Below are 17,609 nucleotides of genomic sequence, written 5' to 3'. Positions count from 1 at the left end.
ATTTCCCCTTCCCATACTCTTAGCTGTTTTAAATATTCTAAAATATGAATTAATTTCTGTTTACATTAGCATTAATGTAGTCATAAAATAAAGAGCACGTATAGCACCCGGGGATGCCTGCATTTCATCAATTAAAGTAAGTGTACAATACACCAAATAGTTGTTTGGTTTAAGTTGCAGTGATTTATAATAATTGAAAATATTGAAAGGATACAGTATAACCTGCCATTGTTCAAAATTCCTGACATCTACCCTCCTGACTAAATTTAATGTCTTATCAATTTGGCATACAATATGAATACACTTTTTGCATTTATGGTAATTGCTCTATACTGTGCTAATGACAAACAGATGGAATCATCTAGCTCTTTCTATGGGGTTCAAGGAAGACAACATTCAGCATTATATCAGCAACTTAACATTGGCATGGGACCCTGAGGAAATTTGGGAAGAAAGAAGGTATTTTATAGCTAGTGTTACTGCATTATATTCACAAATTAAGCAATTACTGTAGTAAAATATTTCAGAACAGTTACTATTAAAAATTCATATATCGGGAGAGCAGCACATTTTCCCAAAATCAAAACAGTCTTCTGTCATACAGCCTGTTTCTGTTTACTCTGTTACCCTTGATTTATAGTTTGGGCTGTATTCATACACCATTTATATAGGAGCTACAAAATGCCGACTTAATTAAACTAACAATTATTTAGAAGCAAGCAATTTTGTATAATTGGGGAGATCATGCAGACCACCCAGTGGCAGTTTCAGCAGACATGGGTCAGACATATGCCATGTTTGACATTAAAATATCAGTATTTCACATCATTTAACACACAGTGGTATTGAAGACTACAATTTCCCTCTGTGAACTGTGTTGTGATGGAAAATGTGGATTTTTAATGCCTTCTGCTGTAGCATGCCATTTGTCTAAGCAACTGTATGTGACCTAGTCTATCATCCTACCTAAATGTAATGTCTTATTAATCTTACATACACTAGGGATAATACTTTTTGCACCTTTGGTAATTTGCCCATTTTCCATTACACAAAAATAGCTGTCCTGTCTCTCTCCTGCGTACTATGTACCTTTCACTACCTATTCACACTGTTCAAGCCAATGGAAATACTGATGCTTATTTTACCCACTTTCTCTTTCTGCTATAACCAAAAATCTTACTATTGTAGCCTGTGTAGATTTTCTTCTCTGCTTAGCAGGTGCTAAGGACATTTTGCTGAGAAAATAAGCAAGAGGAGAAAACACTCTTTAACGTAAGGTAGAAACTAAGTGGTACTCTGCAGCTGTGTTTAGTTTATTTGTTTAGAGAGCTAGGAAACAAAATAAAAACTAGCATTTATGCTTGTGTTAACAGCTCACAAAACAAGAAATTAACATTTAACCTGAATCACAATATAGCAAACCGATCTCCAAACATTTATTTTAGAGAAAAAGCAGCAAGGACCAAATCTTGTTTCCACTGAAGCTAAGACAAGTTTTGATTTAATGGTAAACATTAATAATTGCTTCCCTCCTCCCCCCATCCCAAATATAATAGAAGGTCTCTACTGCAAAATAGGCTCAATGTCTGCAATGAAAAAAATGTAGGTATACAACTGTGTATGCATCTTTTTGCACAATCAGAGTGTGTACAGAAAGTCTCAATATTAACGCCTTAAAACACCCATCCTGTGTCTGGCTGATCCAGAGCATAGTGGAATCACTGGAATTGATCCTATTGACTTCAGTGGACAAAGCAGTAGTATATACATTGGAAAAGAATGGCTTGAAACTCGTTCATTTCTCTAAGACCAGAGGATACTCTAGAACACAGTCTATGTCCACCCTGTGAAAAAACAAAGTGGGGGCAGCGGTGCCAGACTGATGCTTTTCTAAATGACTCTGAACATTTACTATCCAGAAACAACAACATCTGTTTGGTGTGATTATGACTGACAATAATGAAAACACTCACTGGCCTGCATTCTGTGGCCTGCTACATCAATGCCAAGAGGATAAAAATGTAACAAAAATGACCAAAAGAACATTCCTCTTGTACTGAGGAAAGCTTCACTGACAAAGCCGGCAGAGGTTGTGCAGACCCACACTCATGCATAGATCATGTTGGAAGAGAAGGGGAGTGTTTCAGAAGTGGTCAAGAGCTATGCCAGAGCAGAGCTCAATTACAGTGATCCTCCATTAATGTGAAATCATTCGGGGACCTTATATTAGAGGTCTTAGCTAGAGCTTCCCCTCTGAAAATATTTCCCTGTTGTTCCTATTTCCTAACTACTGCACACTTCCCTATCTGTTCTTAATATGTGAGCTCCTCTGAGCACAGAGCACTTTCCTTGATTGTCTAGGAAGTGCACAGAATACAATGGTTGTGACCATAATTGCTAACTTCTAGTCATGTACTCCAACCACCAGGGATTGTGGAGCTGATTTCCTCTCTTGAAGGCGACTGTTACTTACATTATTCACTTACACTGGTCTAACTCTATTAATTTCAATGGAGGAACTTCTGATTTGCACCAGTGTAAGTCAGAATCCAGTCAGGGCCCCACATCTCCTCAGTGTGTGGTATGCAAACAACATTTACTCTTTGGTTTTAATGCTTATTCTTTGAGTATTTGCATATATCATTCTAATCAGCACACCCTTCTCTATTACCTCTATTTGCCAATTTCTTGCAGCAGAACATTTAGATGTTGAGTTTGGTCACTCACCCATAATGTGTAGGATCCCCTGCGACTGCCTGGAAAAGTCAGCATGCTCTGATCTGAAACAGCAACAGATGCCAGACCATTGCTCCTGGACTCCAGCCAATCAAAATCAGCCTCTGGCTGCTCAGTTTTACTTTTTTGCTTTCTTATAATCTAGAGGGTTGAAATTAAAAAAAAATTATTGGAATGTACCGCTAGAGCCATAGTACACAAGAGAGTTAAGGGAAGTCATTATCTGATATCTGTAGGAACACTGGAGTGGATATAAAACAATATGGAAATCTATACCCCACCAACGATATTTATAATGTGATCTGTATCTGGGAGCCAAGTATATATTTTCTATGAAAAAGAATGCATAACTAGACAAATATTGGTATGGAATCATAGAATAAATGCTCAGGATTGATTTCAAAAGCACACCTAACTCCTATTGAATTTAATGGGAGTTAGGTGCTTAAGCACCATTTTCTTAGATTCACAGATAGATTCTCAGGTTAGGAGGGACCACTGCGTTCATTTAGTTTGCTTTCCTGCATACTACAGGAACTTTCCTGGATGTAGTCCTGTTTGAACAAGAACATATGTTTTAGAATAACATCTAATCTTGACATAAAAATTGCCATTGATGGAAAAACTACTTCAAACCTTGGTAAATTGTTCCAATCGTTAATTACTTTCAGAGTTAAAGTTTACAGCTTATTTCCAGTTTGAATTTACCTAAGCAGTGTTCAACAATTGGTTTTTGTTATACCTTTGTCTGCTTGACTGAAAAGCCCATTAACTAATATTTGTTCCTCATGCCAGTACTTCAAGACTATAATCAAGTCACAACTTAAACTTTTCTTTGGTAAGCAAAATTGTTTGATCTCCTTGAGTGTAGTACTGTGAGGCAAGATTTCAATTTCTTTAATCATTCTCATGGATGTCTCTGAATCCTTTCCAACATCTTTCTTGAATTGTAGATGCCAAACTAGACACAATAGTCCAGCAGTAGTTGCACCAGCGCCAAATGTAGAGAGAAAATAACCTCTCTACTCCTATTTGAGGTTCCTCTGTATATGCATCCAAAGAACTCACTGGCCCTTTTGGCCAGAACAGTGGACTAGGAGCACATGTTCAGCTCATTATCCACCATGACCTTCATCCTATAAGTCAGGTCTGTGTTCTTAAATGTAGATATTTATATTTAGCCATATTGAAATGCATATTGTTTACTTGAATCCAATTTATCAAACGATCCAGATTGCTGTGTCTTGGGGACTTTTCCTGTCCATTATTTACCTCTCCCCTATATATTTTTTGTCATCTCCAAAATTTATCAGTGATGATTCTATGTTTTCTTCCAGGTCATTGATACCAATGTCATCTACTGTGAGGACAAGAATTGATCCCTGCAAGACCCCTCTGGAAATATATCTGCTTAATGCTGACTCCCCATTTACAATTACATTTTGTGACATAACAGCCAGTTTTTAATCCATTTACTGTGTGCCATGTTAATTATAAAAACTAAAACATTGTAATAAAAACGCTATGTGGTACCAAGCCAATGCCTTATAGAAGCTAAGTATATTACATCAATCCTATCACCTTTATAACCCAAACTTGAAATCTTACCAAAAAAAAAGATGCCAAGTTAGTTTAACAGGTTCTATTTTCCATAAACCTGTGTTGATTTGAATTACTTATTTTACCCTCCTTCAGTTCTTTAATCAAGTCTTGTGATTGGGATCAATATGAGACTAACAGGATGGTAACTGCCATCGTCCCATTTACTATTTTAAAATACTGATACAACATTAGCTTTCTTCAGTCTCCTGGTATTTCCACAACATTCCACAAGTTTTGCAAATCAATAATAACAGTAAACACGTCTTTTAGCTGCCTTTTTTTAAAACTCTTGGAAAGTTGTCTGGACATGCTGATTTTAAAATGTTCAATTTTAACAGCTGCTGTTTAACACCTTCTTGAGTGGAAAAGAATCACCAATTGGTATGACCACATCAATGAATATTGGCATTCTGTATTTGGAGAAAAGCAGATGAACACTTTGACCTGTTTCACATTATTATTGACAATTCTACCATTTTTATTTAGTTGTGGATCAATACCATAATTAGGATTCCTTTTGTTTCTAATCTACTTTTTAAATCACTTTGTTTGGGTCCTTAATTCTTCTAGCCACTGATTTTCCCCTGTGTTCTTTTGCTTTCCCTATTACTTGTCTGTAATTGCTAGCTTCTGATTTATATTCATTGCCATGAACTTCCTCTTTCATTCATTTGTTAAACATATTTTTATAGCTACCTCCATTTCTCATCTAAGTGCTTGAAAATCTACTCCAACTACAGACAATAAAAGATCGAGTAGATTATCAAATCCATCTACTTGCCAGTGTAGGACAGTTTTCTGTAATATCTGAGCTTGATGAAATATTTTTGGATACAAATTCACTGAAGAGATTCAGCCAGAAGTTTTTATTTTCAGGCTAGATTCACAAAGGCACTTAGATGCTATTCATAAAACAGCAAGAGGAATAGGATATGTCTTGTTACCCTATTACCCAGTGGTTAGGGCACTCACCCACAATAGGCAGCCCCCAAATAGGCAGAGTAGGTATCCGAATCCCAGTCTACACCTTCCAGGTGAATGCTTCAGACACAAGGCTACAAAGGAGAACACTCCTTCCCCCTGCCCTCATTCCTCCAATGACATTTCCAAATCTCCCTTCTTTAAAAAGCAGCTAAAAGGTCCTAAAATCAAAACAACATGTTTCATTTGACCCCCAAATGAAATGTTTGGCACTTTGTTTTACCAAGAAAATTGGAAATGTTTTGTTTCAGATTGCTCCAAATCTTTCCCCCTCCTGATTACTCAAACAGCTCTATGTAATGTACATGTGTGCTTTTCACTCTTTGATTTGTAACAGTCTAGGAAATTAGTCCAGAGTGAAACAAATCTCATCATCAGGCATCTACTGACAACTTGCCAACAGTTCCAATTTGGCTGGGATGGTCCAGGAGAAACAGCCTTTTAACCAATTTCCTAGGAGCAGCTGTAGCAGGAGGCAGGATATTTTCCATTGAGCTTTTCCTCTTCTGGATATTCTTTTCATCCACACATGCATGTTCAATCATTTTATGATAAGTTTCATCTTATGTTAGTTAAATCAAACCTTGCTAAACCTCAGGACTGTCTTCTAGCCATTTAATGTGCCAAAGAATACAATCTGCAACAGTAAAGCTGCATAACATACCTTCTGCACTATGGTAGTGGCAAGCTCTTCAATCAGCTCCTCCTTATGTTCCCGTAAGTAACAAGCCTCATTCTGTTTGTCCTGCACCAAGATGAACATTTATATACACTATAGAGTCATACATAAATGACACTTTTACAAGATCAAGAAAAATGAGTAACATCCTAGTTGGCATTGTATGCAGAAACAACTGAATGTAGTAAACGCTCTGTTATCCGACACTCAGGCTGTGTCTAGACTACATGCCTCTGTCGTCAGAGGTATGTAGCTTAGACACATAGGCAAAGTCAAATGAAGCCATGATTTAAATGATCGCAGCTTCATTTAAATTTATATGGCTGCCGCGCTGAGCCGACAAACAGCTGATCTGCTGTTTGTCCGCTCAGCGCGCTAGTCTGGACACTCCCCTGCCGACATCAAAGCCCTTTGTCGGCAGCCCCGTTTTTCCTCATGGGATGAGGTTTACCAGGGCTGCCGACAAAGGGCTTTGATGTCGGCAGGGGAGCGTCCAGACTAGTGCGCTGAGCGGACAAACAGCTGATGAGCTGTTTGTCGGCTCAGCGCGGCAGCCATGTAAATTTAAATGAAGCTGCAATCATTTAAATCGCGGCTTCATTTGACTTTGCCAAAACAACAAATCTACATGGCTCCGTCGACGGAGCCATGTAGTTTAGACGTACCCTCAGTCAACCAGAAATCTCAATTAACCAACATTTCTGATATCAATACAAATCTCCAATATAATATCCAGAATTAGTATACAGCATATAATGCAACTGCACATTTTGCATGCTACTTTTATGCAAAAGAGGCAGAAGACAAGTAAGCAAGCAAGCAAGCTGAAATCATGAATTCATTAAAAAAAAATCAGCTTCTAGGTATGTCATAGGGCCATTACAGATTCAGCCCCATCTCCTACACCTTCTATGTCTACAATGAGAATTGATGTTGATAATGATGACCCTGAAGCGCTGCAAGATCCTGAAGTGCCTGCTGAATCAAAAACAATTAATTATGTTCAGAATAGTTGTAGTGTTACGGGTAATTTTAGTGATCTGGGTGTACATCATACGCTGCTCCATAGTAGTATGTAGTGTCATAAAATAACCTACTGGATAGAAAGCTTTGTCTACATCTAAGTGCTTCAAGAAACAAACAACCATGCTGCAGTGGACTACTACTGGATTGGTGAAAACCTGTGTATTATTTTATACTTTACTCATTTTATTGTATTCTAATTCTTTGAACATTGGTATTCCAGTGGTGAAGCATGATTTTCAGTTAACCACAATATTCAATTAACTGGCTCCCCCCATTCACAGATTCATGGATAACAGAGCTTTTACCATAACTAATTCATTTTACTATCCTGTATTTCTGAAGTGGAACATACACGTGATAATAATGTTCAGAGAAACAGCATACATTATCTTACTGCATTATGTTTTCTTTGATTTTCATTCACATTTCCACTGCTACTTGAATAAAGAAAACACTGATATCTACATCTATATCAACAAATCTGCTAGTTAATTTTTTTTTACCAGGCTTTCACCATATGTCTCTGCCTTGGAAATGGCTTCTTCTACTGCTTCTTCTGCCACACGTAAGGCCACAGCTAGGGTATCCATCATACTATGTCCTAGTCAAAAAGCAAACAAAATACCCACATTTATGCTGAACTGCAAAATTCAGACCAAGATTCTTCAGCTTCAGCAATTCTTAGATCTAGAATTTTGGTACAATCTACTGCAGAAATGCAACGTGAGGCCTCACTCCAAAGCTGATCAAGATGCATAGGAACATAAGAATGGCCTTATTGGATCACACCAATGGTCCGTCTAGCCTAGAATCCTGTCTTTAAAAAGTGGTTGATGCCAGATGCTTCTGAGGGAATTAACACAACAGGGCAATTATTGAGAGAGCCATCCCCCATTGCCCACTTCCAGCTTCTAGCAGTCTCAAATTCAGGGACACTCAGAGCATGAAGTTCTGTTTCTGACCACCGGGGCTACTGGCTATTAATGGACCTGTCCTCCACAAACTACTCTAACTCTTTTTGAAACCCAATTATATTTTTAGTCTTCACTGTTCTTCTGGAAATGAGATCCAGCGGCTTTGTGTGTGTTCTGTAAAGAAGTACTTCCATGTGCTTCTTTTAAACCTATTGCCTATTAATTTCATCAGGTGACCTAATTCTTGTGTTAAGAGAAGGGGTAAATAACACTTTCTTATTCACTTTCTCCACACTCTTTATGATTTTCTAAACCTCTATCATATCCTTTCTTAGGCTTTTCATTTCTAACTGAACAATCTGAGCCTTTTAAATCTCTTCTTCTATCGAATCTGTTCCGTACAACTTATCAACAGTGTTGCTTTAGCCTATCCCTCAAATCAGCCAGTTTCCCCAGTACTAAAGTTAGGCTCACCAGCTATAGTTTCCAGGATCATCCCTGGAGCCCCGTTAAAAAAAAAAAAGAATTACATTAGTTATGCTTCAGTCATCTGGAAGTGTGGCTGATTTAAGAGCTAGATAAATACAACAGTTAGTAATTTTGCAAATTCATCTCTGAGTTACTTCAGCACTCTTGGGTGAACATCATCTGGTCCTACTGACTTATTAGTGTAAAATTTATCAATTTGTTTGAAAGCCTCCTCTATTGACATTTCAATCTTGGACAGTTTCTCAGATTTGTCACCTGCAAAGAATGGCTTAGGTGTAGCAATCTCCTTCCCATCTTCTGCAGTGAAGACCAATGCAAAAAATTCATTTAGCTTCTCTGCGATGGCCTTGTCTTCTCTGAGTGCTCATTTAAAGCCTCAATCATCCAATGGCCCCTGACTAGGAGGCTTCGTGCTTCTGATATACTTTAAACAAATGTTGCTGTTTGTTTTTGTGCCTTTTGCTATTTGCTTTTCAAATTCTTTTTTTGGCTGCCTAATTATATTTTACTCTTGACTTGCCAGAGTTTATGTTCCATTCTATTTTCCTCAGTAGGATCTGATTTCAAATTTTTGAATGCTTGCAGGCATTTCACTCTTGTGACTGTTCTTTTTATTTTCTGTTTAACTGGCTTCCTCATTTCTGTGTAGTTCCCAATTCTGAAGTTAAATGCTACTGTAGTGGGTTTCATTGTTATTTTTCCTCCAAAAGGATATTCAATTTAATCGCATTATGGTCGCTTTTACCAAGCAGTTCAGCTAAATTCATCTCTTGGACCAGATCTGGTGCTCCACTTAGGCCTAATCAAGAAATGCCCCTCCCTTTATGTGTTCCACATTGAAGTGAATGCATAATAGGCAAGATGTAAAACAGATAGGCTATGTCTACACTGGCAGCTTCTTGCGCAAGAACTGTTTTGCAGAAGAGTTCTTGTGCAAAAAGTCTTCCACAAGAGTGCGTCTACACTGGCATGTGGTTTTGCGCAAGAGCATCTATGGCAGTGGGGACGCTCTCTTTCGCAAGAAAGCTCTGATGGCCATTTTAGCCATAGGGGTTTCTTGCACAAGAAATTCATGTTGCCTGTCTACACTGTCCTTTTGCGCAAGAGCTCTTGCACAAGAGGGCTTATTCCTCATGGGGAGAGGAATAACTCTTCCGGAAGAAGCCCTGTTTTCCGACTCTAGACTGTAAATTTACTTGTGCAAGAATGCATGTGCAGTGTAGACATCTGGAAAGTTTTTGCACAAGAACAGCTGATCTTGAGCAAGAAGCCGCCAGTGTAGACGTAGCCATAAAGTCTAGCATTTGCCCTGTGAACCCAGAAACTCTGGTAATTTGCTAAAGGTTTTAATTAAAAGATAAGTGATCCTTGACACTTTTCATAATCAGGCACCAATGCGATTTGGAGGATCTCCAGCACTGTATGCTATTTATCGAATAACTCAATCAGTAGCAGCTCAGTTTTAGAACAAATGAGTTTTTACTAGAGTTACCTTCTGTCTGTCTGTAGAAAGTAGAGTCACTGCCACAAACGCTTCCTTCATTTTCTACGCTTCCTTCAAAAAAGCTTCCTTCTCCTCAAAAAGACAGTAAAACACATATTATGTATGAATGCTCAATATATTATTAGGTTAAAGTACACTTTCAAAAAGTAGTGTTGTTTCTAACTACACCACATGCATAGAGGAGTAGTTTGAAAATTCTTGTTTGAATTCCAGCTGTTATACAAAATGTTATTGCTTTTAAATGAAAGATTTCTCAAATAGGGCTTGTAAATCATGTGTGGAGAAAACTGCTTGTGAAGTGAGAGAGAGGATGAGGTGCCTTAAATGCAGACCTTGTAAAATGAAAGCAACTGCAGTGAGCTTGCTTTTAACATGACATTTAGGGCTTGAAACAGGCCACTCCTGTATAAATAAAACAAACCCAGACATTTAAACCTGTACTGATCTTCAAATGAAAAGAGAGGGTTATCTTACAGTCACACTGAAAATAGAAAAAGAAAGTTAGCAATGGCATTTGGATGCTGAGGTTCTTCAGAAAGGTCTCCTGTACCTTGCACATCCTTTCTTGTATTTCCTGCACATTCTCTCTTATGACAGCAGTCTTGTTTAAAGGCATAATTGTATTAGACTATTCTCGAGAATAAGGAATGCTTAGTTTTTGCGAGATCAATTTTATAACTTTTAAATTTTCTGCATATATTTCAATTAATTTTTTAATTCCACTTGCATAACACCCACTAAATGTAGCATAACCACTTTTATCTTTACATTCCATTTTTTAATTTTTTAAAATTTGATAAGGAGAAAAAAGCAAAAAGCAACCTATCGAAATGGAATATTTTAGGACAATTCTCCTGTCCTTACCTACATACTTCTAAGTAGTATAAGAAGAACTACCAAGAGTTGCCTTCACAAAGGGGGACACAGTCTATTATGTTTGTTTTCCAAGTGGGAGGGAGGGAGAGAGAGAAAGAAAGAAAGAGAAAGAGGAAAAAAGAAAAATACAAATCCTGTAGAAAACACAAACTCTGTACAGATTTCAAAAGAATTACAATAAGGTTGAATTTGGCCCAGCAGAGGCAAATCATCTCAGAAAGACTAGACTGGTTCTGCTTCTGAATTATTTGCTAATCAATTACAGTAAATGGGCCAGCAAGATAGCAAGGAAGCAATGTCCCCAAACTCGCGGAATATCTTCACTTACTAGTTTTATGGGGAGATGCTGATATTGATAGTAAAATGTCCACATTTTATAGAATCATAGATGATTATGGTAGGAAGAGACCTGAGGAGGTCATCTAGTGCAACCCCAACCTCCTGCCCAGAGCAGGATCAACTCCAACTAAATCGTCCCAGCCAGCATTTTGTTAAGCCTGGCCGTACAAACCTCTAAGGATCGAGGTTCCACTCCCCTCTTTAGGCATTTACCCATTCCAGAGCTTTACCACCCTCCTAGTCATGGTTGGCGGGTATCAGAGGCAACCTTCCCAAACTGCCAGGTGTGGCCCTACCCACACTCCGCTCCTAGGCTCACCCACTTCAGTGCAGCTCCCTCCACTCAGGGCTGCCTCGGCTTCAGCTGCGCTAAGGCTGGGACTGCCACTCTCCCTATGCCCGGATAGGCTGGGGTTGCCTGCCCTCCTGGTACTCCAGAGTCAGGAAGCCTGAGGGCAGTGTGCGTGCCACCCACCCTCTCGCTGCTCCGGGGCTGCAGAGGCTGAGGCTATGCGCCATCTACTCTCCCCACGTTGGAGGGCTGGGAAGATCGGTTGCTGTGTGCAGCCTATTCTCCCATTGCTCTAGGGCTGGGAAGGCAGGGGCTGCATGCCACCCACCTTTGCAGTGCGGAAGGGCCAGGAACGCTGGGGCTGTACACCATCAACTTGGCACTCAGGTATCAAGAATGGAACTTGGAGATCGCCTCTCCCCCCCACCAGCCCTTGGTTCACCCCTCCCAATGCTCCTAGTAAAATAGTTTAATGTAAAATCCAAGCTAGACTTCCCCCACTGCAACTTGAGGCTCCTTGGTCTGCCATCTGCCACCACTGAGTACACTCTTTAGGTAGTTGATGGCTCAGGCTGTTAGCAAATCCCTCCTCATTCTTTTCTGCAGATTAAATAAACCCAGATCCCTCCGCCTCTCCTCATAAGCCATATGCCCCAGTCTCCTAATAATTTTTCTTGCCCTCCACTGGACTCTTTCCAATTTGCCCACCCTCACCAGTGCCAAATAGAGGAGAATAATCACTTCTCTCGATCTGCTGGTACTAATGCAGCCCAATATGTCATTAGCTTTCATGGCAACAAGGCCACACAGTTGACTCATATCCATCTTCTTGTTCACTATGATCCCTAGGTCCTTTTCAGCACAACTGTTGTTTAGCTAGCTAGTCCCCAGCCTGCATCAGTGCATGGGATTTTTCCATCCTAAGTACAGGACTCTGCCCTTGTCATTGTTCTTCCCCATTTACTTGAGAAATGTAAAATGTTAGCTGCCACTGCAGTGCACATGGGGCCAAATTCTACGGCAAACAGAAAAAACTCCAACTAAGGTATGGAATGCAGGATTTGGCCTTCATTAGTCAAATTTTGCAAAAAGTGCAATGGAAAACTTCAACTCCAAAATTCAGTTCTAATTCATTATCTGTACAGACCTTTTGGAGCCCTAAGCTCATACACACAGAGCAGAAACTGAGCTGAGATTTGCTTTGTACATCCGAGAGCAGAATTTTGTCTTAACAAATGTAAATTTGGATACTCTTAACTAGCTCAAACTTAGCCCAACTCTCTAGATATTTAACTCCTTATATTCCTCTACTGTAATACTTCAGAAAAATTTTAATTTTCTTTTTTCTCCATCACGTGAGTTATGTGGATGAGCCTATAAGAAATTAAAACTGTACTGTACCTATTATTTCAGAACAAGCTCCACTCTCCAGTCTATGTTTTCTGTATAAATTCTTCAGTACTTTGGCACTACCAAAACGTTTGAAGCGACTTTTCACATTATTGTAATACCATTCCAGCGACTGAGTCCTTAGGAGTCTAAAAGAACAAATGAACAACATTTCAGAATGCTTAGAATGATTCTACATCAAATGAAAACAAATGATTGACCCGGTCCTTCTAAAAATTATATCTCCTGATCTCTTAAATCAAAAGCCTTAAAGCATAATATTTTTGTTTAGGAACACAGTTTCTTGGTTTTAGCTTGAAGAAATTTGTTTTTATGGCAAAATAAGTACTGTACTGGAAATGTTGCTAGATCATTCTAATTACAGTAGTAATTTGTTTTGTTACCATATCAAAATAATTTATTATATATTTTAACACTTGTATCAAATGCATTTTGAAAGGCCACCCACGGTATTATAGAACAACATATGAGTGTATTGTTTTAAAAGATTTTAATATTTACAAGGATTTATAACTAACTGTTATTTCCATAGTGGGTTAAGACATTATAAGGCATGCAGAGCTCTCTTTCTCTCTTTGATTAAAATTTTTTTAAATATATTGTTTCCAAACGTACATCATCCAAACATTTACATAAAAGAGCTCGTTTCAAGCAATCAGCAATGGGAAGAAAATTTTACTGGAAAACATTTAAAGTTGCAGTTTGGTTCAAAGTCTCCAATTAATAAAGTGAAAGTGCCATCATAATGGAATGTGTAAGAGTAAAAACTGTGAGGACAAGCAGTCAGAAGACAGTGTAAAATTCTAAATCTTTTCTCAAATATCAACATGGAAACCACATTTAGCTCTGAATGGGGAAAACAATAACAAAAAGAAGCCAACCTTATGCTCTCTTTGGGTAAACTGTTCCAAATCCCATTGAATGGGAAGACTCCTAGAGACTGCAGTGGGCTTTGAATTAGGTCCCCAAAGACCAAGATGATGAGGCAAGCTATTATCAGGCCCTTTTATGATTACATTTTATTATGGGGCCACCAGCTAATGGACCCTTGCTTAGAAACCTTGTCACATGTGTAAGCAAGGGTGCAGGGCTAGCAGCAGAAAGTCTGCTCAGAGGGATTGTGGGCAGCACACAGCTGACTGGCATAGTCCCAGAAATGGGTACCACATGGAAAGGACTGTGTGAATCCCTAGCTGTAACTTAAAGCTGACCTACCCCAGGAAAGAAAAGCAGTGTTTGCACTAATGGGTCTGAATCAATTTTTTTATGTTCCTTTCACAAATTGATCTGACTTACTCTGTTGTATACTGTCACATGAGTTTATTTTATGTTATGCTGCACCTACTTACATCAAGTCAGATCACATGCAGACAAGTGACTGTATATTCTGATGTGACACAGTATAGCATGGATGCAAATGCGACAGTTTTCCTCCCCATGTAATAATGTTTTTCAATTACTAAAGTGGGAGGATCAAATCTCATACAAAGTAGAAGACAAGGAGTTTACACTCCAGAACTTCGTATGTAATTAAGGTGATCTGCTGCTTTCCTAAGACCAAGATTTTGAAGCTTGGATGTTCCAAGTTAGCCTTCTAAGACTAACTATGAGGTGATTATCAGAAGTGCTGTTCACGCAGCAACCCCCTGCTATGATTTTCAAAAATGCAATCAAGAAGAGAATTTTTTTTAATGGACTATTAGACTAAGATGGGGTAATTCACTCCTGACACAACTCTAATAATCTTAAATAGTATTAACCACTTGGAATGTCTCTGGGATTCAATATAAAAACACAGTAAAATAAAGTGGTGATCTCAAAAGAATGTAATCGTAAGGCCTATTTTCTTTAGGGTACTGCTGTTTCCTTTGCATATGATGAGGCACATGACAATTTTTCTCTAATACACATCATGTGACAAGAAATTGTGTTTTTCTTTGGGAGTTTTGCTAGTTATATCTTGTTTGTTAATTATCTCCATATATTCTATGTTTTGACCAACCCCACCAAACAATACATGATCCAGGAGTTTCACAAACACATTCCCATCAGTCTCAGGTGTTCAGCGAGATGCCTACAGTGCTAAATGGAATAGCACCAAAAAAGTCTATTACATTCTAGACCATGTATAGGTTACCACTCAAAAACCTTTATAGGCAGAGCATACCAATAACCTGATAATGAAGAGTGGAAACATAAGTGGCAGTTTTTCCACTGAGTTCTTGCATCAGAGTCCAGCCATAGATTAATCATATCAGTTGCAGTGCTGCAAACAATAAGTAAAGAAAACGTACATATGGCACGTAAGTGTCCTCTTTCTATACGTCTCATCTTCAGCCAAATTCAAGGCAGCAGTTTTCTCTTACCATGTATTTGCCTGACTGGGGTATTTGAGAGTTGATGTAATACAGATACTCCATGGCTGTGTCTACACTGGCACCCTTTTCCGTAAAAGGGATGCTAATGAGACACTTCGGAATTGCAAATTCCGCGGGGGATTTAAATATCCCCCGCAGCATTTGCATGAACATGGCTGCCGCTTTTTTCCGGCTCGGGGTTTTGCCGGAGAAAAGCGCCAGTCTAGACGGGATCTTGCGGAAAATAAGCCCTTTTCTGGAAGATCAAGGGAATAAGGGATCTTCCGAAAAAGGGCTTATTTTCCGCAAGATCCTGTCCAGACTGGCGCTTTTCTCCAGCAAAACCCCGAGCCGGAAAAAAGTGGCAGCCATGTTCATGCAAATGCCGCGGGGGATATTTAAATCCCCCGCGGAATTTGCAATTCCGAAGTATCTCATTAGCATCCCTTTTACGGAAAAGGGTGCCAGTGTAGACACAGCCCATTAGTATAAAAAGAATACTAAGACTGATATAGGTCCTGGCAAAGCTGGCCAAAAATCTGTTTTCTACAAGTCATCCTCACAGATCACCTTGATACGCACATGCTGTACAACAGATGACAAATATGGGCTAGTGTCAGAGGACCAGTGGTGGTCATTGTGCCCAAATCGGTTTGATTGTAGAGGGCTTTTGAATCCTTACGCTGTGGCTGCCAAGAAAGCATTTTGTTCCATTTTAGAACGTCTGTCAAGTCCTGATTAGCAGAACTGTGCTTGGCAGTGCATGTATTCAGGCAACCTTCCAGCATTTCCTCCTGCTATCAGAGTTTCTTCTTTATGGATCCACAGTTATGAAACCTGGACTGTTTGCCTCCATGTATTAGAATTGCATCAGATAGATGAAAATGCTAAGTCTCCTCTTGCTGAGTTTCGGATTTGTCCACTAATATTCTGGACTGTTGGAAGCTTTGGCCTTCAATCCATGACATGTACACATCACGTTCATGATCGGTAAAATCAAGTTCATGTGTACGGAAGAGGAGAATGGGTGGGTTATTAGTTGAGATTGTTCCCTGATAAAGATAGCATTCAAATGCTTCCTTCTCTTAAATGAGCAGTTATTCAATTAATACTGAAGAAACCATGTTTTCAAGTTGACAATCTTGCCAACTATAGCTGTTTCTAATAATTTTTTATGGAAAAAGTGATTGAAAACCTTGTAACAAAAAAAACTTTCGTTCAATCTGCATTGAACTCCTTGACCCTTTCCAGTGCACCTTTCAGCTGAAGTACAGCATGGAAAATGAACTGATATCATTAGATGACGGTCTATCCATGAACAGAAGTCAGGTATCCATGCAGTTTCTTTTACATGTGTCGGCACCATCGAGTACCACTGACCACAATAGCAACTTGCCTGCAGTTGACTAAACTGGATGAAACTAAGGATGTTAAGTAGTGTTTAATTAACTAATTGAACAGTTGATGTGTTTCAAAGGGGCAGCGCTGCACAGAGCTGGGGATCAGCTAGGGACTCCCCAGCTGACCCTGAGGGTCCACATGGCGCTGCCATTTTGAAAGGCCGGGGCGGTATTTCAAAGTGGTAGTGCCTCAGAGCTCATCCCAGGCTGACCCGGGGCTCTGAGTAGTGCTGCCGCTTTGAAGTATCTTCATTTTCCCCCTCTTGCTGCCTCCATCTGATGGTTTGAATCAAGCGGTGGTTGAAGTCTCTGAACTACTTGGTCCAGACCAGGGACACTGTATCTTCTACTTTGCAGGTGAGTTCCTGACCCCTAAGCTATTCTGGGATGAAGCTCTCTCCTTCTCCCTCATATCCCACCCCTTTCAATACCACCTTGGACCCGAGAAATCTTTTCCAATAACAGTTTAGTTAAAACTGATATGTTCCTGTAAAAAGTTTTGGTTTAGATTAATCCATGCTTTCTAATGAAAAACCTTTACTCAAAAATTTCCCTCACCAAGCTAGGGAACAAATAAAAACGAAGATACTCTCACACTTGCTTGCCTGAACTACCACATCTGGTTCTAAAGTCAAAACTGAGAACAGTTTTGAAACTTCCTGAGTTCTGGGGGTTGAGAATGTGCAAGGAACCTTATAATCTCCCCTTTGTGATAGGAGACATAACAACTCCGAACCTATGATCTATTCTGCATGCATTCTATAACAAATTGAAACGACTGTCCTAAAGCTTTTCAGCCTCTTAACTTTCAGATAAATAATCATGTCCCCGCTGATTCCTACTGTGGAGAAAGGATTTGGGAAGAGAATAGCCATCCCTATGGATACCAAAATAAAGGACTTATTCACAAAAGAAATATGGACACTTTCTGCTCATTTCAAAATCCTTTAATGTTGGCCTGTACTTTAAAGCCATGACTCTTCTACATACTGCAACGACAGCTT

At 39.2% G+C, this 17,609-nt stretch overlaps 1 protein-coding gene across 4 annotated transcripts in view; it reads right to left on the bottom strand.

Annotated features, from left to right (window-relative positions):
* Nucleotides 1–17,609, bottom strand: part of MYRIP (myosin VIIA and Rab interacting protein) — a 340,763-nt gene that overhangs the window by 69,518 nt on the left and 253,636 nt on the right. For 3 of the 4 annotated variants that reach the window (XM_006131818.4, XM_006131820.4, XM_075921853.2), the window contains 5 exons: nucleotides 12,840–12,976; nucleotides 9,920–10,003; nucleotides 7,528–7,625; nucleotides 5,984–6,064; nucleotides 2,728–2,877 (listed from right to left, as the gene is read on the bottom strand). In XM_006131818.4, coding sequence (XP_006131880.3) covers nucleotides 2,728–2,877; nucleotides 5,984–6,064; nucleotides 7,528–7,625; nucleotides 9,920–10,003; nucleotides 12,840–12,976 — 550 coding nt within the window. The remainder of the gene's footprint in view (nucleotides 1–2,727; nucleotides 2,878–5,983; nucleotides 6,065–7,527; nucleotides 7,626–9,919; nucleotides 10,004–12,839; nucleotides 12,977–17,609) is intronic. The other variant, XM_014577917.3, reaches the window with a different exon arrangement.

Source organism: Pelodiscus sinensis, chromosome 2, assembly GCF_052426305.1.
Source record: "Pelodiscus sinensis isolate ZL-2025 chromosome 2, ASM5242630v1, whole genome shotgun sequence".
Taxonomy (NCBI): Eukaryota; Metazoa; Chordata; order Testudines; family Trionychidae; genus Pelodiscus; species Pelodiscus sinensis.
The sequence above is the reverse complement of the archived record's forward strand: the minus strand, read 5'-3'. Positions and strand labels throughout refer to the sequence as shown.